Here is a 25,712-nt window from a genome sequence, read left to right on the forward strand (position 1 = left end):
CTCCTGACACCTCAACTATGCAGAGTTTTGTTACTTGGGGTTAGTATAGTGCTCAAAAGTAATACTGCTTCATTCCAATAAAAAAAATCTCTACCAGGGGCGCCTGGGTGGCTCAGTAGGTTAAGCGTCTGACTTCGGCTCAGGTCATGATCTCACGGTTCGTGGATTCGAGCCCTACATCGGGCTCTGTGCTGACAGCTCAGAGTCTGGAGCCTGCTTCGGATTCTGTGTCTCCCTCTCTCTGCCCCTCCCCTGCTCGCGTTCTGTCTCTCTCTCTCAGAAACAAACTTAAAAAAAAAAACAACTCTACCATTAAATTTTTTTTCAATAACTGCTCTCCATCTGGAGTACTGATCTGAAAACGTTAAATCACAGCAAGGTAAACCAGAATACCCCTGTTCTTGAATTCTAGAAACGGGCTGAGAAGAAACATCACACTTGCCTTCCTACACGGTTCGTCCTACCCAGTCCCTTGCCCCGTAATCTTTGTTCCTATTTACTTTTATGTACTTGCTTTATTGACCAGATCTCCTCTATATCAGGGGCCGAAAATTACTTTCAGTATGAATACTTGGGAGTTAGATGATGTTTATAAATAAAAACTAATGATTTTTAAAAGACGCAAAGAAGTGAAGACAAAGAGGAAGAAGGGCTGGTATGAAGAGTAGAGAAAAGAAGGATTCAACCAAGAACGGCGTGGGGAGGTCTAGCCTGCAATCGCTGACTCTAGACGACTCACTGGTGAAGCCCAGAGGGGGCTCAAAGCCCACAACTAGCCTTGCCCAAGGGTACCATATCCCAAGCAGTGAAAACAGTACTGGGGCGGGACAAACGTGGATTTTACTTCTGACTGTACTTTGGACAAATGATGGAACCTCTCAAGATTCCAATGCCCTCACCTGCAGGATGGAGATCGTGGCAAAGACCGGCTAAGTATTCTTCAAGGTGGTTCTTCTTGGACACGTAGCTCGACGACATTTCTTTGCTTCCCTGCAGCCAGACGTGACCACGGGACTGTGCCGACGAAAGGTGAGCAGAAGTGATGGATGCCACGTGTGGTCCTCCGAGCTCTTCCCCGCCTCAGTGATAGAATGGAGATGCCTGCAGGCATCTTGGGAGCTACACAGTGAGCACGGTCTCTGGGTCACCCGCGGCCACTGGACCAGGAACACCAAAGTGGATCACTGCACCGGCAAAACCTGAACAATTTCCGTGTTGAGTCTCCGAGAGTTGGGGTTTATCTGATACAGCTGTTAGAGCTACCTTAACCCCTACGGGGGGGACCACAGCACGCTTGTCTCATGAGCTTTCTGCGAGGGTTAAATGAGATGATGCTTGCAAGTCCTCACTCTACTGTCTGCTACGCAATGAGCGTTCGCCATCGAATGTTAACTCTTTAGCAAGGAGGAGCCGGCATGCCTGGATACTAGACGAAATGGAGGCACTTATGACTCAAAAACCTGGAGGCGAGGTTGCACAGATTTCCACTGGTTGGCCAGTTGGGTTTGAAAAGTCACCTTCGGTGTAAGCGTTTGGTGTTTTAAAGAATATGCTACACAAAAATAATCAATGCTCCCTGGAAATATTAACTGTTATGCATTCCACGACACAACAAAGTACGTCCTTACTCCAATGGTGCTTCCATCTTGAACTCCAGAATCTCTAAGCTCAAACAGTGAGAAATCATATTTGGTGCTTAAAATCGGTAAACCAGATTTTGGACTGGTGTGCTCAAGTCTTAAAGCCCCGGTTACAAGGGCTCCCACGATGCTTCACTGCGGCCTTAGAAAATGTTCCCTTTTGTTAGGGAAGAGTTTAACAGTGATCTTGGGAATTCATTCTGGTCTGGGCTCTAAACGCTAAGGGAAAATGTTGGTACTTTTCCCTCCGCGGCGTTCCAAGGTGCAGCTTGGCTGGTAATCGCTACAGGGCAGAATGAGTCAGCGGTCTGAGTCACTTTACCAGAATGTATCCCATGCGTTCTGTTCCAGGTCTCAAATAGCAGAGTGGCTGGTCATGAGGAGGCCCTGGGCTGAGAGCACAGCGGAGCCCTAGAGAGAAAACAAGCCCTAACACTTCCCTCAGACTCCAGCTCCAAATAAAGGAGTCGAAATGTCAAGGGTAGAAAATCCCCACTGTTCCTCATTTAAAGGAAATTGATTTGAAATGAAAGTAAGCGGAAGCGGCAACTCATCAAATGTGCTTAGCAGGCAATAGGTTCATTCAGACAGTCTTGTAAGTTTTATTCCTTGAAATTGTCGGTAAATGACTACTTTTACAAAAGGATACTTTACTGGTTGAATTGTGTCCCCCTCCCCACCCCCAGATTTATATATTGAAGTCTTAACTTCAGTACCTCAGAATGTGACCTTATTTGGACAGAGGGTCGCTGCAGATATAATATAGTAAAGATGGGGTCATTGTGTGGGCTCTAATCCAGTATGGCTGGTGTCCACATAAAAAAGGGCAAATTTGGACACAGAGACAAGGAGAGAGGAAAGATGAAGGGAAAATAAAGGCAGAAGGGTGCCCTGGTGGCTCAGTCGTTAGGTTGACTAGTCGTTCGTCAGACAAGCGTCTGACTCTTGCTTTCGGCTCAGGTCATGATCTCACGGTTTGTGAGTTTGAGCCCTGCATTGAGCCCTGATTTGGGTTCCCTGCTGTCAGCAAAGAGCCCACTTTGGATCCTCTGTCCCCCATTCTCTCTGCCCTTCCCCGCTCACGCTCTCTCTCTCAAAAGCAAACATTAAAAGAAAAAAAAAAGAACACAAGGTTTGTTCCAATGAAACACGTGCTTTGATATCCACAGATGCTTTCCTTTCTTCTCCGATGAAGGCTTTATTATTTTTAATTTTTATACTTTCTAGTTTCTAATAAGGATTTGGTTTTTTGGCAACCTTTATTTCTCTCTATTGGTTCCGCCACTAAAATGCCAGATTGGAAGCTTCACTTTGGGTGAGCAAAGCCTCACGTATGGACTTATCCAATCACTATGCTGTACATCCGAAACTAACGTAACCTTGAGTATCAGTGAAACTTCAACAGAAAAAAACATGAGAGATTGGAACAGAATCAAAACCACTCGTGCTTCTCTTCTGATAATCAAATTGGCAAGCAAGGAAAAGGGCACAAAGGGTCAGAGACAATGATAATCAGTGAATGAACTCCCAATATGTAGTGTGATATATACTACCATGAAAATGAGAAAGAAAGGGGTTAGTAGCTTTCTCCTTACAACATGGAGGGCCAGAGGTGACCCAGCTGTCAAAGCAATGGTTTTACCTCCTAAACCTAATTTACCTCAATTAACTTAAAATATTGTCTAACTGTGATTGAATAAATACATGAAACGAGCTCGAAATTAATGAAAGACACGATAACTATTTCAGTCCTAAGCTGGTCCTTTAGACTTAATTTTGCAAGAGTTTCAGGGAATGTTATAAACAATGGAGAATTTATAAAAGTCATCAGGAAGTAGCTAAGTCTCGAGATACGCTGAAGTATCTACAAGACTATGAAACTTAGAAACTATGAGACTTAGAAACTCATAGGAACTGGGGCGCCTGGGCAGCTCGATCAGTTGGGTGACTCACTCTTGATTTCAGCTCAGGTCATGATCTTACGGTTTGTGAGTTTGAGACCCACGTTGGGCTCTATGTTGATGGCTTGGAGCCTACTTGGGATTCTCTCTCTCTCCCTCTCTCTGCCCCGCCCCTGCTAATGCGCTCTCTCTCTCTCTCTCAAAATAAATAAATAAACTTTAAAAAGATTTAAAAAAAGAAACCCAGAGGAACTAAAAATATTTCTTTGAGAATCCAAAGGGCGTTTAGACAGCTGCTCCAAAACACACAGAATAAGATTGTGGGTATTCCATCATGATTTTAAAAAGTGAGGTCCATGGGAATGGAAAGGAGGCTGAAATATAATCAAATGTGAGTAGGGATCAGAAAACACCACATCACGGGATGCTCTGTGGAGAAAACCAAACTCTTCCCTTAACTGGGAGATTTTTTTTCCAACAGACAGACTGAATAAATAACGTGCGTTTTCTCTTTCAAAGAAATCATAGGAAGTTACTAAGGAGATGCTTTCCCATTTCTCAGTCATCTTTACTATCCCCATTATGCACAAGTGAAAAGCTCTCATTCAGCTGATGGGAGTTTAATCTGTGTACCCTTCTTTACATATACAAATGTCCTTCTTCCTCCTCCCAGAAGATCATATAGTGTTTCCAGAGATATACTTAACTGCCTGATTAATTACTGGACCTCTATGTAAATTACTGTAAAGTACTGTAAAGTACTGTAAAGATTTTATCACTTATTCAGCTCGACCAACATTTACAGTTTAACGTATCTGACAAAGCCATTTATATACCCCTATAATATAACTAAAGGTACGTGAAAGCTATGGTAAGTCTATAATAATAGCCTTAAAATAATTTGCTAACTACAGACAGTTCCCTAAGCAATTACAAGACGCTGTATGTTAATTTAGAAAGGAATTCCAAACAAGGCATTTAAAACCTAATAAGATGCCATTAAATGAAGGGAGACAGGGGAGGGAGGAGGGGAAAGAAAACCCTAAGGCTTGAACTAGGAGAAATGATTCTCTGAGCTACTGACCCTTGCAAGATCCACGTTTTCCTTGGATTTCTATACACAAAGCAGATTTCTAATTGAAGGTGATTATCTAGTTACTACATCCCAAATTGCATGTGTTTCTTGTATTGAGTCACATCCACATCTAATTATATGGAGCATTTATCAATATGAAAGTCCATAGAAATAATCGAGTCAACTACGAACTATATACAATGAGAACGTGCTCTATAAACCATGAGGCACTGTATAACCACCAAATGTGATTATCTCCAGTGACAACAGTCTGCCTCCTGGTACTCATATGGATCTATTCAGATTGACATCTGAATTATGATGTCGATCCACTGGGAATAAACTTTCCACAGAAATTACAGAAAAAAAGCACCTGGTTTGCTCTTGGTTTTTCTGAGGTATGGATACCTCATGCATACCTGCTGGTCACTAGAAATACACACGTCGATATCGTCATCAACACCATGAGGAAAAAGAAAAAGCATGGCAACACACAATTCTAAAAACAAAAAGATGAAGTGCTATACAGCACTTTTTGTCTACATAAACTTGAGAGCTGAGTGCCTCGATCAAGGCAACGTAACAGTAAAGAAATATGCAGACTTCTGCATGGCACAAATGTGCTTCTGTAAAATATCATCCCCATTAGTTAGGTTAATTAAGATGAACATACAAGTCATTGAAAACCCCCAAAGTCGACAAAAGATAATTTACCAAGGAAACACACAAAGGCAAAAGTAATATTCACTCTGAGTCATTCATTTAACAGATTGGAAGGAGCGTCTTATGAATACTTGAGCTGTCACCATTGATTACCAAAAATGACATGCATCCAAATAGCTTACAAGGGCCAAAGGACAACCTGTTTTCCCACAAAAGTTCGATGGACAATGTGGGCTGGTGCACAGAACGAGTGGAAGTGAATCCGATCCCACATACAATCACTGCTATTAAGCGGACTATACATACGCACACATACAAACTTGAGTATTTGCGTTGTAGGTTTTGTTGTACTCAGATGAATGAAATAGCACTCATCTTGGGAATCCATGTTTGGCATTTTTCATTGACTTAGCACAGTGTTTCCATCCAAAATAATAACCTGCATTCTTAGTCAAATATATCACAACGAAGCATTCAAAGCAAAAGACCAACACTGACTTATGCTGTAGAATAATATTTTGTAAAATTTGTCATTGCCACCCCCCCCAAAATAAACATTCCCACCCTTACCTCGAGGGTCATGTTCACGGTACTGATGGCCACTTTTATTTCTCCATCTGACAGTTCTTTTATGTCCTTCAGCATTGTCTGTTCAATACTTAAACCTACAGATGAGAGGGGAAAAACATTATTTACACTTGGGGAACTGTTTTGGGTAATATCAAGGGACTATGTAAAGAATTAACCCTGTTAATTTCAATGTATTCTCCCAATAAGATCTCTTTTACCCATAACGAACACACACATTAAAGCAAAAATCACATCAGAGACAGTATTTGCACCAGTTAGGTTCCTAGCAAGAAATAGAATTCACCCCTCATCACACACACACACACACACACACACACAGAGTTTTTAATGGTAGGACACATACAGAAGTATGGGTGGGGCCAAGAAAATGAATAAAAGATGGTGAGGCATCCAGACACTGGCAAAGGGACAAGGGAAGAAACAGACCTGAAAGTACAGGAGAGGGGCCGTCAAAAACTTAGCGTCAAATCAGTTAAGGATGCAAGGAAGAAATAGTACAGCCTCTTTATTCTCCTTCCTTGGATCCTCACATCCCATGTGTTACTAACGCTTTTCACTAACCAGAAGGCAGGGGATTAAACACTCGGAGGTCAGCCTCTAGAGGCCCACAGCAGACCAGGGCAGAGAATGGAATGGGGAGGAGTGAGCCAATGACAAAAACCTAACAGAATCATGCAAGCTAGCTAAGGAATACATCGCAAGATCAAAATTTGCTTTCAGGATGGATTCAGTTGGGCCTTCATATTTTCTATTGTAATTTAATTCAAAGTGCACTTCATAGGGGCACCTGGGTGGCTCAGTCGGTTAAGCGTCCGACTTCAGCTCAGGTCTTGATCTCACGGTTCATGGGTTCGAGCCCTGCACGTGGCTCTGTGCTGACAGCTCAGAGCCTGGAGCCTGCTTCGGATTCTGTGTCTCCCTCTCTCTCTGCCCCTCCCCCACTTGTGCTCTGTCTCTCTCTCCCTCTCTCTGAAAAATAAATAAATGTAAAAAAATAAAAAAAAAATTAGAACTCTCTGCCAATCACAGCAGTGTGGGGAAACAGACGGGTATGAAATATTTTCCTTTGACTTGAAGACTAACAGGCCACAATCTATCATACGGCAGCATAAAATGAGTTATAGAATATATTGTGACATTAAAATCTTGGTCTAGTCTTGAAAGTGAATGACATAAACGCACCCCATCGTGCGGCCACACTTACACCTACACGCACGCGTGTACATTGGGAGCAAATGTGCCGGGGCCCCGCCCACACGTCCTCACACCTTCCGTGGTGTGACGCCCAACCACGAAAGCCCGCTCTGGGGGGTATTAACAGCCCCCGGGACTGAGCAGCCCCCAACAGTCCAGTGGCATGCTGGTGAATATTTAACAACCAACAGCAAAGCTTGATCTGTAGCGTTTGTTCATCCCTGTGGTGGCAATACTCCCACCAGGGCTGATTTCCAGCTGCCAACCCAACATAACCCAATTCACAAAAGTCCTGAGTTTTAACAACCGGCCCCTGGAGCTTGGATGAGCAAGTTCTAACACACTTGGGATCTAACACACATGGGATAACACTGAGGTGCAATTCCTCTCTCTTTCCCCGGGCTCCCCACCGCGGGGTGACGGTATGGCTTCCCACAGAGCTAACCTACCCCATAAGCCCCTCCGTCCCCTCTCAGTGCTTCTTGGGTTCCTCTCCAAAATAAACTGCTTTGCCTCTGGCTCTGTCCCCGGGGGATTCCAAACTGAGGGAGAAAGCTTTGTCTGGGGCTGGCCTGGTCACTCGCCAGCTGTGTGCGTGATGACCAGAAAGCAAAGCCGCCCTTCTGTGCCTCAGTGTTCACATCTGGAAACTGGGGGTAATACCTGTCAGGATTGTCATGAAGACTCATATAATCCGTGCCAAGTTATTCCAGCATCCGTGAATTATATCTGTTTCTCATCACGATGAAAAACTGAGCCAGGAAATCCACTGTCTTGATAAAGCTTCGATTTAGAGAATAATTTTATCTGCTTAGCTGTCTTTGCTCTTTCTTTTTCTAAAATTAATTGATTTATGAAATGCCGTTGTACTTGACGTTGCTCCTGCCACATTGCTCAGAATAGAACCTTCTCGGCACAGGGATTTCATGTAATGAGGCATCCACGGTGCACGTTAGACGCGTGAATTACCCATACATGCAGACACAAAGGCCCCAGAGGTGAGTCTGCGGTACGGGCTGCCTGCTTCCAGGCGAGTCAACATCGTGTGCCTGAAAATCTTCCACAAGCACGGACAGTAGGGAAGAAAACAAAGGCGCTGGCAACGTGCCATCCCAGAAACCATCCCTACTCAGGCGCTGTGACAGAGCCGGGGGACAGAGTCACTCACCCTGAGCGCTGAATTGGGTCTCCTGCAGGACGTTGATGATGTCCTCTCTCGGGGGCAAGCTGGGAAATTTTTCTTCCAGGATAGAGAGAATTTCTTCCTGCTTCTCTGAGATCTTCTCGGATTCCATGGTCATCCACTTGAAAAGGATGCTACCTAAAAGACATGAATGAAAATGGCCTTTCACTTTCCAGCCAAGCCAGGATGGGAGCCAGGAAAATCCATGTTTTCTGGCTTGTCTAGCCATACTTCCACTTTCAGTTTCTTGTCTGGACCAGTGGCCTCCATGGAGTAGCTTTCAAGAGGCAGGTGTTAGAAAACGCTTCAGATACTGTCTGCCCCGCCTCTCTGATCGCCAGGTATTGATCTCTGCAATGTAACTGCCTATTACACACTTCGTAGGACAGAGTTTACGGGTAAAGGAACAAAATGGATAGCTTTCCCCACCCACACAAACCTACAAAAATGATATACGTGTTTTTTTCATTTCAGAATGGAATTTAATGGCAAACTCTTTTAAAATACTAATATTATTTACTATTTCCCTTTAATATTCCCTTTAAGAGACCACAGAGGAGACTGCTTCCACTCATCACATTACAGGGCTCACATATGAACTTCTTCCTTTTAACAACTCAAGGACTGCATAGTCTGTCAGCAGGAAAGGAATCGGACAAGGTGTTGAATCTGGAGCCCATTCTCAATCTCCCAGGAACCACACCCTTCTTCGAAGTTACTGTTATCCATTTATAAGAATTCACAAGCTGGGGGTAAACTACAGGCCTCAATTACACAGTAATTTGCCAACAGGAATGACCATCCTCTGACAAACTCCTGGAATTTTCTGTGCACAATCTCACCACGAAAAGGAGGATTTGCCACTTGTCACATCCCCTTCCCCTTGTATCTTGATCCGGGCTAACACGGAGCCACGGGGGAAAGAAAAGTTTTACTTAGGATGAATGACGAAACTCTCTAAAAGTCGCCACACCTGTTGATTAATCAAGGTGTCACCATCTCTCCCAACATGGGGCTCAAACTCATGACCCTGAGATCAAGAGCCACCTGTTCCACTGAGCCAGCCAGGTGCCCCACCACTTGCCCATTTTATTTAAAAAAAAAATTTTTTTTTAACGTTTATTTATTTTTGAGACAGAGAGAGACAGAGCATGAATGGGGGAGGGGCAGGGAGAGAGGGAGACACAGAATTGGAAGCAGGCTCCAGGCTCTGAGCCATCAGCCCAGAACCCGACGTGGGGCTCGAACTCACGGGCCGCAAGATCGTGACCTGAGCCGAAGTCGGACGCTTAACCGACTGAGCCACCCAGGCGCCCCACCACTTGCCCATTTTAAAACAGAAATAATACTGCTTTCCCAGCTTGCAAAGTTATATTGAGAATCAATGAATGCAAATATCATAATAACAGTAAATATGCCAAATATATTTAAAGCATTTATTTAAAGCATTTCATTTATTTATTTAAAGCATTTCATTCATTCATTCATTCCTTCAACAAAGAAGCACTTGCTATGGGCAGGGCACAATGCTAGATGCAATGATTCAAGACTGAGATACAGACATTCATGCCCCTTGAAGCTCATAGTCGTTTAGGGGCTACAAATAAGTAAACACATACAATTCCGTCATTAGAGGGACGAGGAATATCACTGGGGGAATACAAAGTACTCTAGATCTAGACCAGAATCTAGGAGTCACAAAAAGCTTTGTAGAGAGAGTTAACCTTGGCTGAGACTTGAAGGATAACTTAATGTAAAGGAAAAGTAAGAAGATCATGGTCACGTAGACCATGTGCAAAGGCACTGAGGTGGGAGAGGCTCTGGAGGGATTCTTACAAAACGTAAATGTGAGGGGCACCTGGGTGGCTCAGTCGGTTAAGCATCTGACTCTTGATTTCAGCTCAGATCGTGATCTCACGGGTGGTGGGACTGAGCCCCGTGTTGGACACTGCACTTACAGTGAGAAGCCTGCTTGGGATTCTCTCTCCCTCTCTCTCTCTCTGCCCCTCACCCATCCCCCCCCCCTTTCTCTCTCACTCAAAAATAAATAAATACATGTTAAAAAAAGAATCCCTCTAGCTACCAAGCAGAGAATGAATCAGACAAAGCATACCAGGAGAATTAGAAGGCTGTTTTAGATGAGTGTCAGGGAAGAAGCAGTCCACAGGCGGAGAAGTGGACAGATTCAAGATAAATTATCATTTAAAGGTGGGGAGCAGCCAGCTGGATTCTTCGGTCTGACAATTTCTGGCACAGAATCCAAAACATAAAGATGGCTTTTCCACTCTTTGTTGAGGCAACGGTGAGTCTGAATTTCAAAAAAGACCCTCATCTGCTTCTGGCTCTGATAAACTACTTGTACCAAGAACAAGGAGAAAAGCTAGATAAAAGACCAACAAAAAAAAAATTGCACTAAAATATATTTTAAAAAATCTGTGATGACATCAGGCAGTTACCCAGGTGACCATCTTAAAACTGAAGATCCTGGAGAGAAGGAAAAGCGCGAAGGGGTGACGCCCACGCTTGGTGTTGTTCGTCCTCTCTGGGTATTTGTTAATTTAGAAGTTGTAGCTAATGAGATAAGAAGATTCACAGATCTAACAATAGTTTCACAGGGATGGGGAGGCAAAAATTGAGGTTCAGGGCTCTCTGCAGAGAAGGAGTGTCGGGTTAAATACCCCAGGTTTTGAGAGGAGGCCCCTGGAGAGCCTGGGAAAGAGGTTGGAGAGAAATGATCTGCAGGGTGAGTCTGGTCCACCACCAGATTTTCTCAATAAAGCTTTGGTGGAATACAACCACACTTACTAACGTTGCTTATGGATGTTTTTGTGCTATAATGACGGTGTGAGTAGTTGCAACAGAGACCGTAGGCCTGCAAAGCCTAAAATATTTCCTGCTTGACTTTACGCCGATAAAGTTTGCTGACCTCTACCACAGCCAAAGGATGAAGCAAGAATAGATTAGTCCTCAAGGCGACGCAAGTCCTGATTTGAGTCAGCTCAAACGCAAAATAGATGAAGTTTCTCTGACATTCTTCTAGCTACCTCTGGTGCCAGAAGCCTGTCCTCTCTGGAGCAAACACATCTCATCATCCATCGTTTCATTGTCTCTATACCTTTCATGTATGCTGTTCAGCAATCAATGACAAATTACCAGGCATTAAAAAATATATATATGATCAAATGACTGAAAAGTTCGGGGGGGGAAAAAAAAACTCATGAGAGAAGGAACGGAAACGGAACTAGAGGGAATTTTTAAAAAGGAGCTGGAGAATTACAGTAGAGAATTAGAATCTATAAATAAAATATGCAAAAGAAATTTTTAAACTGCAAGTTTAATCATTGAATGTAAGAACTCAAAAAAAAAAAAAAATAGGCATGCCTGGGTGGCTCAGTTGGTTGAGTGTCCAACTTTGGTTCAGGTCATGATCTCACAGTTCGTGGGTTCCGGCCCCACGTCGGGCTCTATGCTGACAGCTCAGAGCCTGGAGCCTGCTTCGGATTTTGTGTGTGTGTCTCTCTCTGCCCCTCCCCTGCTTGCGCTCTGTCTCTCTCTCTCAAAAAATAAAATAAAGGGGCGCCTGGGTGGCTCAGTCAGTTGAGCGTCCGACTTCAGCTCAGGTCACAATCTTGCAGTTGGTGCGATCGAGCCCTGCATTAGGCTCTGTGCTGACAGCTCAGAGCCTGGAGCCTGCTTCTGATTCTGTGTGGGTGTCTCTCTCTCTCTCTCTACCCCTCCCCTGTTCATGCTCGGTCTCTCGCCCTCAAAATAAAATAAGCATTTAAAAACTAAATAGGTAAAATAAAAAGTTTAAAAAAACGTATAAAAAGAACTCAAAAACTATGTTCAATGACAGATGAGATCCACTGAGAAGATTAGTAAATTGGAAAATAAGTCAGAAGAAAATCTCCATGCTGAAGTATGGAGAGACTAAAGGGATGAAAAATCTACAGATGAGCATAAGAGACCCAGGGAACATGGAGAAAAGGCCTAACATACATGCAATGGAAGTTTCCCTTGGAGGAGAGAAAAACAGGACTAAGATTATATTTAAAAAGGCAACAGCCAATCACCTTTCAAAATTAATGAAAGATATTGCTCCACGGTATTTGTGTTCCACTATGAACCCAAATCAGGATAAACACAAAGAAAAAGACCTCTAGCCATATGACACTAAAACTGCTAAAAATTACAGAGAATAGAAATTTGAAATCAATCAGAAAAAGAAAACATGACTGTCAAAGGTACAACAATAAAAGGGAGAGCTGACCTCCTCCAAAATGGTGAAAGCCAGAAGACAATGGAATTGTCTGCAAAGTACGGATAGAAAATAATTGCCAATCTAAATTTCTGTACTGAGTGAACACATGAAAAAATGAAGGCAAAATAAAGACGTTTCCAGAAAAATAAACTGAAATGGTCTGCCAAGAGAAAACCCACACTGAAAGCAAGTAGGAGCAGAAGAAAACCATTATATGTGGAAGCCAAGAAATGAAGGAAGAAAAGAGGCGCACTGGAGAACGAGAATACGTGGATAAGAATAAATCAATGTTCGTGGCATAAAACAATTGCAATATCTTATGGAGTTTTAAATTTATGCGTGATTAAAATACATTCCAGTGGTGACAAATTGCAGAAGGGACCAAGTAGAGGTAAATCACTCTACAGTTCTTGGATTGTCAGGGAAGTGATCAAAATATCAATTTATATGAAATTAGAATTGTATGTTATAACACGTATGTAACCACTAAAATAGCTTTCTTAAATAACTGATATCTCACAAACCAATGGGGGGAAATGTAACAGCAAAAATACTTTAATATAATAGGAGTAAAGAAATAAGGAAACGGAAGAAATGTGAGACAAGTTGAAAACAAACAGCAAAGGGGTGCCTGGGTGGCTTAGTCGGTTGAGCGTCCAACTTCAGCTCAGGTCATGATCTCACGGTTCGTGAGTTCGAGCCCCGCGTCGGGCTCTGTGCTGACAGCTCGAAGCTTGGAGCCTGGAGCCTGCTTCGGGTTCTGTGTCTCCCTTTCCCTCTGCCCCTCCGCCTCTCACACCTCTCACACTCTGTCACTCTTTCTCTCTCTCTCAAAAATAATATATTTTTTTAAAAGACAAAAGTATCAAACTGAATTTTAAAAGCCATAATAGCAATATACTGTTTTGACTTATGCCTTGGGGTGCCCGGGTGGCTTGGTCAGTTAAGTGGCTGACTTTGTAAAAGCACACCTGAGATATGGTGAAATATGTTGAGATATGTTGAGATATGTTGAAAGACTGAAAGTAAAAAAGTAGAAAAGATGGAACAATTGTTTGATATATTAATTGGAGACAAAGTAGACTAAAGTTCCCTCTCAGCAACTCTAAGAACCAGTAGGGAAAAAAGTCTGTAAAGATGTAGAATATTTGAGCAACATGACTAGCAAAGTTGACCAAACTGGCATGTATTAAACACTGTCATCAACAATGGCGGACTAGACGTTCTTGTTTAGCACAAATAAGACATTAACCCAAACTGACCATCTGTTGAGGCATAAATCAAGTCTTTTTTTATTTTTTTAATGTTTACTTTTGAGAGACGGGGGGTGGGGGGTGGGGGGGGTGGGGAGGAAGGGTGGAGAAAGAGGGGGACACAGAATCCAAAGCGGGCTCCAGGCTCTGAGCTGTCAACACAGAGCCCAACGCGAGGCTCGAACCCATGAACTGTGAAATCATGACCTGAGCTGAAGTCGGCCACCTAACTGATCAAGCCACCCAGGTGCCTCAAGTCTTAACAAATTTCAAAAAATTGCAACCACAGAGTTACCACCTATGGCCACCATAACAGTCTAAAAATCAGTATTAGAACAAAACTAGCAAATTCCCAAATATTAGAAAATTAAACAACACATTTCTTTTTTTTTTTAAATGTTTATTTTATTTTTGAAAGAGAGAATGTGCAAGCAGGGGAGGGGCAGAGAGAGAGGGACACACAGAATCCAAAGCAGGCTCCAGGCTCTGAGCTGTCAGCACAGAGCCGGACGTGGGGCTGGAACTCAGGAGCCATGAGATCACGACCTGGGTCAAAGTTGACACTTAACTGACTGGACCACCCAGGCGCCCTAAACAATGCATTTCTAAATAACTCATCGTAAAAGAAGAAATCACAACATATTTGTGGGGCGCCTGGGTGGCTCAGTCGGTTAAGCGTCCGACTTCAGCTCAGGTCACGATCTCGCGGTCCGTGAGTTCGAGCCCCACGTCGGGCTCTGGGCTGATGGCTCAGAGCCTGGAGCCTGCTTCCGATTCTGTGTCTCCCTCTCTCTCTGCCCCTCCCCCGTTCATGCTGTGTCTCTCTCTGTCTCAAAAATAAATAAACGTTAAAAAAAAAAAGAAATCACAACATATTTGTAATGTATTTTAATTGAATGATAATGAAAATATGACATTTAAGTGTGTGGGATGCAACCGAAGCTATGCTCTGAGGAAAAAAACCTTTAAAAGCATCAGATGTTAGGGGTGCCTGGGTGGCTCAGTTGGTTAAGCACTAGACTCTTGGTTTTGGCTCAGGTCATGATCTCACAGTTTGTGAGTTCGAGCCTCAAAATGGGCTCCACACTGATAGCACTGAGTTTGCTTGGGATTCTTTCTCTCTCTCTCTCTCTCTCTCTAACTTAAAAAAAATTTTTTTTTTAAAGCATCAGATGTTAAAAAAAACCAGCAAATTTAACTAAAACATGTCAAAGGAAGGATATAATAAAAATGTAAGTGTATTTATATATAAATATAATAGTTATATAATATATAATAATATAATATATAATATAAATTTTGCAATTTGCATAAAAATATAGTTTTTTAACTGTTTAAGAAAAAAAAGAGAAGAGCGAGAGAAGGGCATATTTTACCAAAATGAGGAATGAAACAGTAACATACTACAGATTCTCCTAATACTAAGAGATAAGAACAAACTGTAATAGATTATAAAATTTGTCCGAAAATACTCCTGAATAAGTGCTTCTGAATAATACTTCTGAATACTTCTGAAAAAAAAAAAAAACCCTCAACTTGTGAAGCCTGGCAGGAAAGAAATTTAAAATGTAGATGGTTTTGTATCTGCATAAAAATGAGTCCCATTTCATGGCTCAGTCGGTTAAGTGGCCGACTTCGGCTCAGGTCATGATCTCGAGGTCCGTGAGTTCAAGCCCTGCGTCGGGCTCTGTGCTGACAGCTCAGAGCCTGGAGCCTGTTTCGGATTCTGTGTCTCCCTCTCTCTGACCCTCCCCCGTTCATGCTCTGTCTCAAAAATAAATAAACGTTAAAAAAAATTAAAAAAAAAAAAAAGAGTCCCATTTCAGGGCACCTGGCTAGCTCAGTCGGTGGAGCGTGTGACTCTCCATTTCAGGGTTGTGAGTTCAAGTGCCCATATTGGGAGTAGAGTTTACTTAATAAAAAAAAATTTTTTTTAATGAATCCATTACACTTACTATCCATTGTTCCGAACTTCCAAGAGATACACTGATTTTATACAAACTCTTCCAAAGAATAGAAAGAGAGAACACTTCCCAATTTATTTTCTTTCAGAACCCAGCATAATCTCAATACCAATATCCAACAGGGACATCACAAGAAAGCAGAATTAAAGGCAAGTCTCTTAAATAAGCACAGCAAAAAAAACCCCAAACCAAACAAAAAACTTTTTAAACTAGTCCCAAACCAAATTAGCAATATATTAGAGGTTATTATGTAGTCACCAGGTAGGGATTTCCTAGGAATTAAAGGACAAATTAGGGGCGCCTGGGTGGCGCAGTCGGTTAAGCGTCCGAGTTCAGCCAGGTCACGATCTCGCGGTCCGTGAGTTCGAGCCCCGCGTCAGGCTCTGGGCTGATGGCTCGGAGCCTGGAGCCTGGAGCCTGTTTCCGATTCTGTGTCTCCCTCTCTCTCTGCCCCTCCCCCGTTCATGCTCTGTCTCTCTCTGTCCCAAAAATAAATAAAAAACGTTGAAAAAAAATTAAAAAAAAAAAAGGACAAATTAACATTCAACAATATAATGCAGCATATTAACAGAAGAGAATATCATCTGACCATCTCAGGAGATGTCAGGTAGTAAAACTATCTAAAATCCAGGATTTAATCATTATATAAAATCTCAGCCAAGTGGGAATGGAACACAACTGCCTTAATTTGATGAAGGACATTTATAAGAAGCAAATCAAAAAAGTAAACCTTGTATTTAACTGTGAAATACTGAAGGCCTTCCACCTCAGATCAGGAATGAGACACCTGCTATTTCTATCCATCACGGCACCCTGGCCAGAGCAATGAGACAAGCAAAACAAGTAAAAGGTAGAAGGAAAGGAAAAGCAGATCTAAAAACTGTCTTTCCTCACAGATGATATGTTTGTGTATACAAAAAACTCAAAAGAACCTACAAATGAGCTTGACATTGTAAGTAAACTTAGCAAGGGCGCTTGGTACCACTTTAATAACACAAAAATCTCCTGTATGTCTATAAACCATCACAATTAGAGAACTGGATTTAAAAATTAAAAAAAAAACTGTAATAGCATCAAAATGTAAGATCCTTAAGAATAAATTTCACAAAAACGCGCCTGTCTCACAGTCGAACTAAGAATCATCTTTTTTTTTTTTTTGATTTGGGGATCTTAATTTTTAAATACATACAATAGAAAGCAGTATTCAGAAAGTAGCATTGCACTAAACAAAGTCCTACAGAATAAGTCACTGAGACTTCCAACATTGATTTATGAGTCTGACATGAAAATGCAAAACACGACATACTAATGTAGGTGGGAAAAAAATAACTCAAAATCTTTCTCACCAACAACTCCGAGTTGTTTTTACTGCAAAGGAATGGTTATGGCCCAGCCTTATTCAAGGGATTCACCGATAGCAAATTTTTCTATTTCACATTAAAGACCCATTTACGTATATGCTTAACTAAATATCAATGTCAGGCCATATAAGCAGCCAAAGGCACCTCGTGGCAAAATCAAACCTGTTTTTGGAGTAAGAGTTGATTTAACTTCCAGCAAATTCTGCAGAACTAAAAAAAAAAAAATATTTAAACCCATACACATGTACCCAACAGTGTCACAGCTATTCACAGGCCAGGGGGGTTTAACAAGAAGCAACAAAGAAAGCAATTATAATAAAATTATAACAAACATTTCATTCCCTTAGAAAAAAAATCAACCACAATGTGCTTTGTTCAAAAGAATGGCAAAGCGAAGGACCTTTTGCCAAAAGCAATCGCAGTACATTAATATTAAACATGATCTAATGAAGTCAGAAGTGGTTTGGGGAAAACATTCACCACAGTAAAGGCATATTCTGCATGATAAATTCTTAGCAGAAAAGAAGGGATTCAAACCCCTTTCCTTGTTTCACTTGGGATTGATTCTTTTTTATACTGAAACAAAAAAATTAAGGAATGAATAACAGAGGCGGGGGGAGAAGAAAGGAGAAAAAAACAGAAAATACAACTTCGTTCGCAGTTTTGCCTGAAAAGGGATAATAAAAAAGAAGCCTATTATTCTAGTGCTTAATAATCTTATCGATTTAAAACATGTGAATTTAAGAACAAGGCTTATCTTGGCATGGCATAAGAACTCGGAGGTTGAGGAATTGTTCTGGTTTTATATCTAGCAAAAAAAAAAAAAAAAAAAAAGTAATTTCTTTCCTGTACCCACCACACAGATCTTCCCTCTTCCTGAGCAAAACAGGATGGATGAAATTCCCTTTGGACTCTGTAACCATTTTGGGAGACAGATGATTCACTGGGAGACATGATTCCCTCTTTGGGCAGGAGAGGAAAAAAAAAAAAGAAAAGAAAAAATCTGGCTCTGTTCCTTTCCCATCTGACCTCCTTAAAAGGATCTTTTTTGAAGCTGTTAATCCAGGCTACTAAAATAGCAAGCAACTATTCTTTATTGAAGTTCAAGTGGCATTGCCAATAGAAAGGAGAGACTGCGTTTTCTTGAAAACCTAGGACATAGGTTTTCTGCGTCCTACGCGATGAACAATTGCCATCATTTGGTTTGCTATACGTAGTGAGGCTCTGTCGAGGTCTTATACAAATAAATGTGACAGGCCTTTCGGTGAGGGGAAGCGTGGTCTTAATGGAAACCTGATTGGTAATCAGTGGCTGCAGTCTTATCATTGCCAGCTGGTTCCCAGAAACACACACGCGTGTGCACACACACACAAATACACACGCACACAAATCCCCAATGCGATGATTCAGCAACTTAATGGAGCTTACATTTGGCAATACTCCTCCGGTGCACACCTCTGGGGAAATTAAAGAACACGGACCGAGGATTCTGGCAGGTCCATAATCGTTTGTTTTTGGCAAGCACTCAGGGCATAGCCCAGCACCAACTTTAGGCCACTCTGACTGCATCCAGTGACTTTTAGAAAGATGCAGATTGCAGCTTGTTTGAAAACGATACCAAAAAGGTCATAGAAGCAGAGAATAGGAAGGGAAAGAAAGGAAGAGCAGAAAGAGCCGACAAGGAAAGGCAGAAGGGGAGAAAAAAATAAAATAAAATAAAGAGCCACAACAGAAGAAACAGATGTGGGGTGGGGGAGACGAGTAAAATCTCACTTCCAAAAGCCAGGGTCATTTAGGATCCCATCCGAACAAGCACATTCTCTTCGTAGACAAATAACTTCTTACACAAATAATTGCAAAGTAATCTATGGAAGTAAATCTGTGTCTTTCCAGATAAAAGTGATACTAACGATCTGTATCTTGAAATCTCTAAGTTTGAGGTATGTCTTCTTAAAAGAGCACAGCAAGACCTAGCTTTTGTAAGAAGTAGCAATTTAAGGAAACGCAAATTATGTCAACTTCATTAAATCAACGTCTGAACACACACTGGCCGTGAGTGAGTCACCTGTTGACATTTGTCCGTAACTGTCCCGCCAGGGCCCGGAGGGTACATTGTTATAGAAGCACAGCAGGTTATTTCTACCTTGGCAACAGGATACCTGCTTCTAATCGGTATATAAATGATCTTTTAACAACATCCGTTATAACGAGGTTCTACCTCAATATTCTAATACGATGTTCTCCCACAAGGTAAACACTGTGATATATATATATAAATATGTAATTCATATCTTTATAATCAATATATTTAATAATATTTAATATTTATATTTATATTAAATTAAGATATAATTATACGATTCTATGATTAATGTATAATTATATTTGATATTTAATAATGAATACATTTAATATAAATATATATTTCTACAGCAGTAAGTATAAGACTATAAAAGAGTCCAATATGATTGAATTTAAATACTTCCTGTATTTAGAGAGAAAGAGCAACATGTAGACTAAAGAAATTTAGAATGGAAAATAAGGTTGCTAGTCTTAATGGTGAAGTTGATTAAAACAACACCAATACACCAATTGGAGAGTTGAAACTATCAGACACACGGCACCCAGCTCCTGTGTAAACCGCTACTTCATATGACTGAGGATGTCAATGACATTATTAGGGGTATTTTCCGGAAAACTGATGCACGGAAAAAATTCTCAGATTTTTTTTTAAATGAGGAACTGGCATATGTGTTTGTTTTAGTAACGATATAATTACAGTGAATTTGATTTCGATTTTTTCATTGGCTCCAAGAAGCTCATACACCAAGTTCTGGACTGAATACAATTTTTACAATTTTTATTCCTTTCTCAATATGTTGTTTTGTTTTTCTGGACTCTTTTGTCCTTGTTTGATTATATGCACATGCGTTTTTGTAAACAACTTCAAATATTCTATGGGAGAAGGAAGGACCTGAGTAACGAACGGAAAAATGACAGATGACCGACTTCTGCAAATAGATAGTACATATGATATAAATGTAAAGATCTAATAACAATGAGAGTATATGCTATATGATTCCATTTACATAACATGCAAAGCAGGCAAAACCAATCCGTGGTGTTATGGGTACATCCGGAGGGAGTAAAACTATAAAGGAAAGCGAGGAAGCGTGGGTCATAAAAATGAGAATGCCGGTTACCTTTAAGGAGGGACCGAGGAGTGATGGGAAGGAGCACAAAGAGGTCTTTTTATTCAATTTCTTTACCTGGGTAATTGTTAAAAGGATGTTCCTTTTGTGATAATACTCTGAGCTTTTTATATTTATGTTTTATCTTCCTTTCTGTATATGTAGTATACTCCACAAGAGGATTAAAATTATATATATAATTATATACATATATATATATATGTAGACAAACAAAAGGTGAATAAAAACAAAGGCTTGCAAAGAACAGAATAAGTTCTACCAGGATTTCTAAAAACTAAATAAAAATAAGAAGAGGGTTCATTACTGGAAAGGACAATGTCCAAATTCTGGGCGTTAAGAATGTTGGAGGGATGGGCAGGAACGAAATGGATGTTACTCTTTCACAGAACTACCTAAATCAACACATTCACAAAAAGGAAAGTTATAGGGGTGCCTGGGAGACTCCGTCGGTTAAATGGCTGACTCTTGATTTCAGCTCAGGTCACGATCTCACGGTTCATGGAATCGAGCCCCACATCGGGCTCCACGCTGACGGCGGGGGGCCTGCTTGGGATTCTCTCTCCCTCCCTCCACCGCCCACATCTCTCTCTCTCAAAACAAACGTTAAAAAAGTAGAAAGTATATACACAATGGTGCACAATGCCTCTTAACGACAGTACTTCCTGAGGCGGCAGAGACACATCAGGGGAGCAGTGAACAAAACACATTAGGTCTCCTTTCTCATGAAGCTTGCATTCCGGAGTGAGGGAGCAAAAGGGAGGAAGAAAGCCGTGATAGACAGAAAGATTAGGAGACAGAAATAAGCGTTCCAGAAGGAAGGCACAGTTTGTATAGATCCTCAAGAGTGGAAAGAGTTTGGCGTATCTGAAAAAGCCCCTGTCCCCGGAACACGCGATGGGAAAAGAAAGGTTGAAACGCACGAGAGGATATCAGAGCAGGCAGGGGAGATGTCAAGTTGCAGACTGCGGGGCTTGGGGATGGTGAGAAAGGTAAAGGAAAGAATCAAATATAACGCCTCGCCTGTGGCTTGAGTAACGGGTGGTGGGTCGGCGGGGCCTTTTACTGACACGGGGAAGCCGGGATAAAAGCAGGCTTGGAGGTACAGGGAACTAACGGGGTCCATCACAGCCATGTCAAGGTGGTGGTGCTAGTGAGACATGCATGCGAAGATCTCACACGGGCACCGGAGATGAACCTGGAATGTTAAAGAGAGATCTAAAATCTCAGAAGGAAATGAGGTCACTCAAGGATACTGTATAGACAAGAAACAGACTCCTAACTCTAGAGAACAAACTGACGGTTGCCTGAGGGGAGGGGTGGGCAATGGGTGGAAAAGGTGATGGGGATTAAGCAGGGCACCTGTTGTAACGAGCACCGGGTGACGAATGGAAGCCACGAATCACAATATTGTACACCTGAAACTAATATTACGCTGGATGTTAACTACCGGGAACTTAAAGGGAAGCTTTAGATAAAAGGATAATATACAGAAAAAATGTCCCAGGATGAAGTTCAAGGGCGCTGCCATATTTCAAGGTTGAGCAGAAGAGGAGTTTACCAAGCAAGGCTAAGGAAGAGTAGGCCCGACCTCTTGCACGTTAAGGAACACTCTGAAAATCACCATGTTTTCTCCAGCCTAGTGGGCTAAGAGGCATACTGAGGGTCCTCTCCAAGGATGAGGAGATCAATATCCTGACTCAACTGAAATCCGTTTACAGCGCACCACGGTGCCTCAGCATGGTGTGTTCTAGGATATGACCACAGGTATGAAAGGCAAAGAATAATCAAATTGACCAAGTATTTTTTTCATGCTAAATTCGGGGGGGGGGTTTAGTATAAAGTTTATAATAATATATCCTCCAAAGAGGTCTAATTAGGATATTTTTAAAGACTCTTCCAAGTCTCAGCCATAAATATTTAGTCTCACGACATCTGGAAACAGTTTTCAAAATTCTTGATGGCAAGGTGTGCATAGAAATTTTATGTTCCTTCCAGACGTAGAAGAACGCATAAATACATTCTAGAAATGTGTGTCAAGTTAATGGTTATTTTGAGCACCCCAAAATATAAAATAACAGCTGTGTATAGAGACAACCTTTTGGAAAGAGAACTATCCATGTTATGAAAATAAGGAACGCTAACATTATTTATAGACACGTCAAAAACCTCCCATTGGGTTTGGTGTTAATGCATGATCAGAAGACCATGAAATCGAACTTTGAGTTGAGTGAGTGTAACAAAATTTGACTCGATTCCCTTCTGACGCCTACTAAAGACTGATATTCCATCACCCCTCCACCTGTGTACATCCACGTCCACATGCACACTTTGGCCAAAGGTCTCCAGAGCCTTCTTTCCACAGTATGAAGCCACCTTCCGGGCGTAGGGACTCTGGACTCTCTCATGACACATTGCATTGCAGTCTTTGCACATAGAGGCACTTCCTCCTCTTACATCCCAGTGTCCAGGCAGCAAGGAAGTGATGTCCCATTCTGCCAACTTCCTAAGGCCACTTCAAGGCCAACCTTATGGAAAACCTCCAATGAGAAGAAGAACCAAGGTCCTTTACCATACCTCTAATTCTCGATAGCTCTGCCAACTAAGACCAACATAACTCATAAAAGGGGTCTGCATCCCTTCTAATTCCCTAAATCTCCATAGCATCATTATTATCAACGTCAACAACAAAATCATACCTCTGTGCCAACGTATCACAGTATCGCAGTTTGATCTGTTTTTACTATTTACAGAAAAGCAAGATGATGAGCAATTTGTGGACCAACTGCCTTTCGTTCCGACTAAATAACACACGTATTTTTTGAACAATAAACCAAGCTTCTTAGTTTGCAAGAAATTGAAACAAACGACTCTCTTGTGTTTGATCATTTGCACTGCTAAACAACTTCCCTCGTGGCTGGGATCCCCAATTACCTTTATTTTCCTTCTGCTCTGTCACAGAGATAAATGATCATAGTTACTTGGTTTAGTTGGGGGCACAGTTTCCCACAGAGCATTTTTACAGATGTCCATTGTCAGAAAAATATTTAAAACAGGTTTACTGGGGCCATTAGTTGTAAAATATTTACAGGAGTCACAAAACTTGGACATTTTCTTCTCCACATTGTGGAAGAGACAGGAAGAGAAGGAAAGTGTCCTCAAAAGACTAGCTTCAGGGGCGTCTGGGTGGATAACAAGTGGTAAGCATCTGACTCTTGATTTCGGCTCAGGACATGATCTCATGGTTTGTGAGTTCAAGCCCCGCATCGGCCTCCACACTGTTAGTGCAGAGTCTGCTTGGGATTCTTTCTCTCTTTCAAAATAAATAAATAAACTTAAAAAATTTAAAAAAAAAAAAACAGTGGCATCAACATTTTCTTTGTCTTCTCCTTCCTTTTTAAAAAATTCTTTCAGTCTGTTAATCACTGTTTTTCACTTTCTTGTGTTAAATACTTCCGAGAAAAATCTATGTCTACCATGTTCAAGATGGATTATTGAAAGAAAAAAAAAAAGCTTTATACAACACCCAAAGCTGTCCTATGTAGACACTAATGAATTTTTGTGGTAATTTTGGGCCACCAAAGTCAACTAACAATTTCCAGGTTAGAAAGAACTTTTTGGAAGTGGCGGGCTCTGTGAGTGTAAAAGAAAGATTAAAAAAGGTAGGGGCGCCTGGGTGGCTCAGTCAGTTGAGCGTCCGGCTTCGGCTCAGTCTCACAGTTTGTGGGTTCGAGCCCCGCGTCGGGCTCTGTGCTGACAGCTCAGAGCCTGGAGCCTGCTTCGGATTCTGTGTCTCCCTTTCTGTCTGCCCCTCCCCAGCTCATGCTCAGTCTCTCTCTCTCTCTCTCTCCTTCAAAAATAAATAAAAACATTAAAAAACATTTTTTTTTAAAAAAAGAAAGATTAAAAAAGGTAATTGACGATGGTGTGCTGGGAACACAGTGTTTAAAGGAGGCGAAGTTAAGACGGAAAATATTACAATGCCAATGAGGTGGTAAAGAGACTGTAAAAGTCCTGACACAAAATCACCAAACTCAAACGTGTTTATTTTGTCATCCAAGCAGTGTTCCGCAAACCAAGCTTCTGTCGGTACCAGGAGATATTTCGATGTGAGGAGTGGATTCTGGCCTGAGTCACACTGCTGTGGGACCAGAACCGCCTCTGGAAGCTCTGGACGGCCAGAGGAGCCATTCTGGCTCCCCAACAGAGGTGAGGCAGTTCCAGTTAATAGTGAAACAGCAAAGACCCTTCATGCCTATTTTTAAACGCACATTGTTAATATTCAGTGTAATGCTACTCTTTAACAAACCCTTTACTCCCCGCTTCCCTGATGAAGCTTCCCGCGGTCTTTAAAGGGGTTGTTAAGCCAAGAATGGATCACACTCATTCTGCATGAGCAAGTCGAGAAACACTCCATTAAGCCTTCCAGTATTTAATAGAAAGAGCCATCTCTCACCTCTGAGGAGATGAGCCAGCTGCTCGGTGATGAGCTCAGGAGCCTCCCGGAGAATCTCTTTCACCACAAGGGAAGAGGAAGACTCTCGGAACTCAAGGCCGCCATCGCTCTGCTCCACCGGATTAATGACTTTGACAACCGCTGATTCTAAAGTTTGGTCCTCGCTGTAAAGCAAATGGCGGAGAGGAAAGGAAAGGGATATGGCACATCGTCTTACTTTCTGGAAGTATTTAATCTCTGCTCTCACACAAAAGACTTCCTCTCAACGGCCAAAAAGATGAGGAAGCTCACGTGACCCTTAGCCTATGCTTCACTTTCCATATTACCTAATTACCCACCCCCCCTCCCCGAAAGGCTTAGTCGTAGCCCCTCACGCCGTAGCACTTGTCTCTTGTTTTGCTGTTGAAAAATAATAATAAATAATAATAGCAGTAGTAATAGTAATAATAATGGCTGCCATTTACTGAGCTTCCGCTGCAGGCCAGACACTATTATGAGGCCAGAAGGAATGTCACTAAGTCTTCTACTACACGATGACCCTATGAAATGGGTTCTAGTGAAACCCTCATTTTTAACATGAGGAAACAGGGGCACATGGGTGAGTCAGTCGGTTGAGCATCCAACTCCTGATTTCGGCTCAGGTAACGATGCCAAGGTCGTGGGATCAAGCCCCACGTCAGGCTCCATGCTGAGCATCTATCCTGCCTAAGATTCTCTCTCTCCCTCTGCCTCTCTCCCTGGCATGTGTACTCTCTCTCCCTCTAAAATGAATAAACAAATACAAATTTTAAAAAGTTAAAAATGGGGAAACAAAGACACAAAGCAGTTAAGAAATTTGTCCAAGGTCACAAAGCTTATAAGCAGACTAGCTTGTGTTTGAACCCTGATGTGGTTTCAGAGCTTGCATATCTGGTCACAGTGCTGGAGACAAATGACCACGGGCTTATTTACTTCCACCATC

General features: G+C 41.8%; 1 protein-coding gene across 4 annotated transcripts in view; it reads right to left on the reverse strand.

Moving 5' to 3' along the window:
- Nucleotides 1-25,712, reverse strand: part of PRUNE2 (prune homolog 2 with BCH domain) — a 278,459-nt gene that overhangs the window by 177,663 nt on the left and 75,084 nt on the right. For all 4 annotated transcript variants that reach the window (XM_015535442.2, XM_042963395.1, XM_042963394.1 and 1 more), the window contains exons 4-6: nt 24,752-24,915; nt 8,233-8,385; nt 5,850-5,944 (exon numbers count right to left, since the gene is read on the reverse strand). In XM_015535442.2, the coding sequence (XP_015390928.2) occupies nt 5,850-5,944; nt 8,233-8,385; nt 24,752-24,915 (412 nt within the window). The remainder of the gene's footprint in view (nt 1-5,849; nt 5,945-8,232; nt 8,386-24,751; nt 24,916-25,712) is intronic.

Source organism: Panthera tigris, chromosome D4 (genome assembly GCF_018350195.1).
Source record: "Panthera tigris isolate Pti1 chromosome D4, P.tigris_Pti1_mat1.1, whole genome shotgun sequence".
NCBI classification, from domain to species: Eukaryota; Metazoa; Chordata; class Mammalia; order Carnivora; family Felidae; genus Panthera; species Panthera tigris.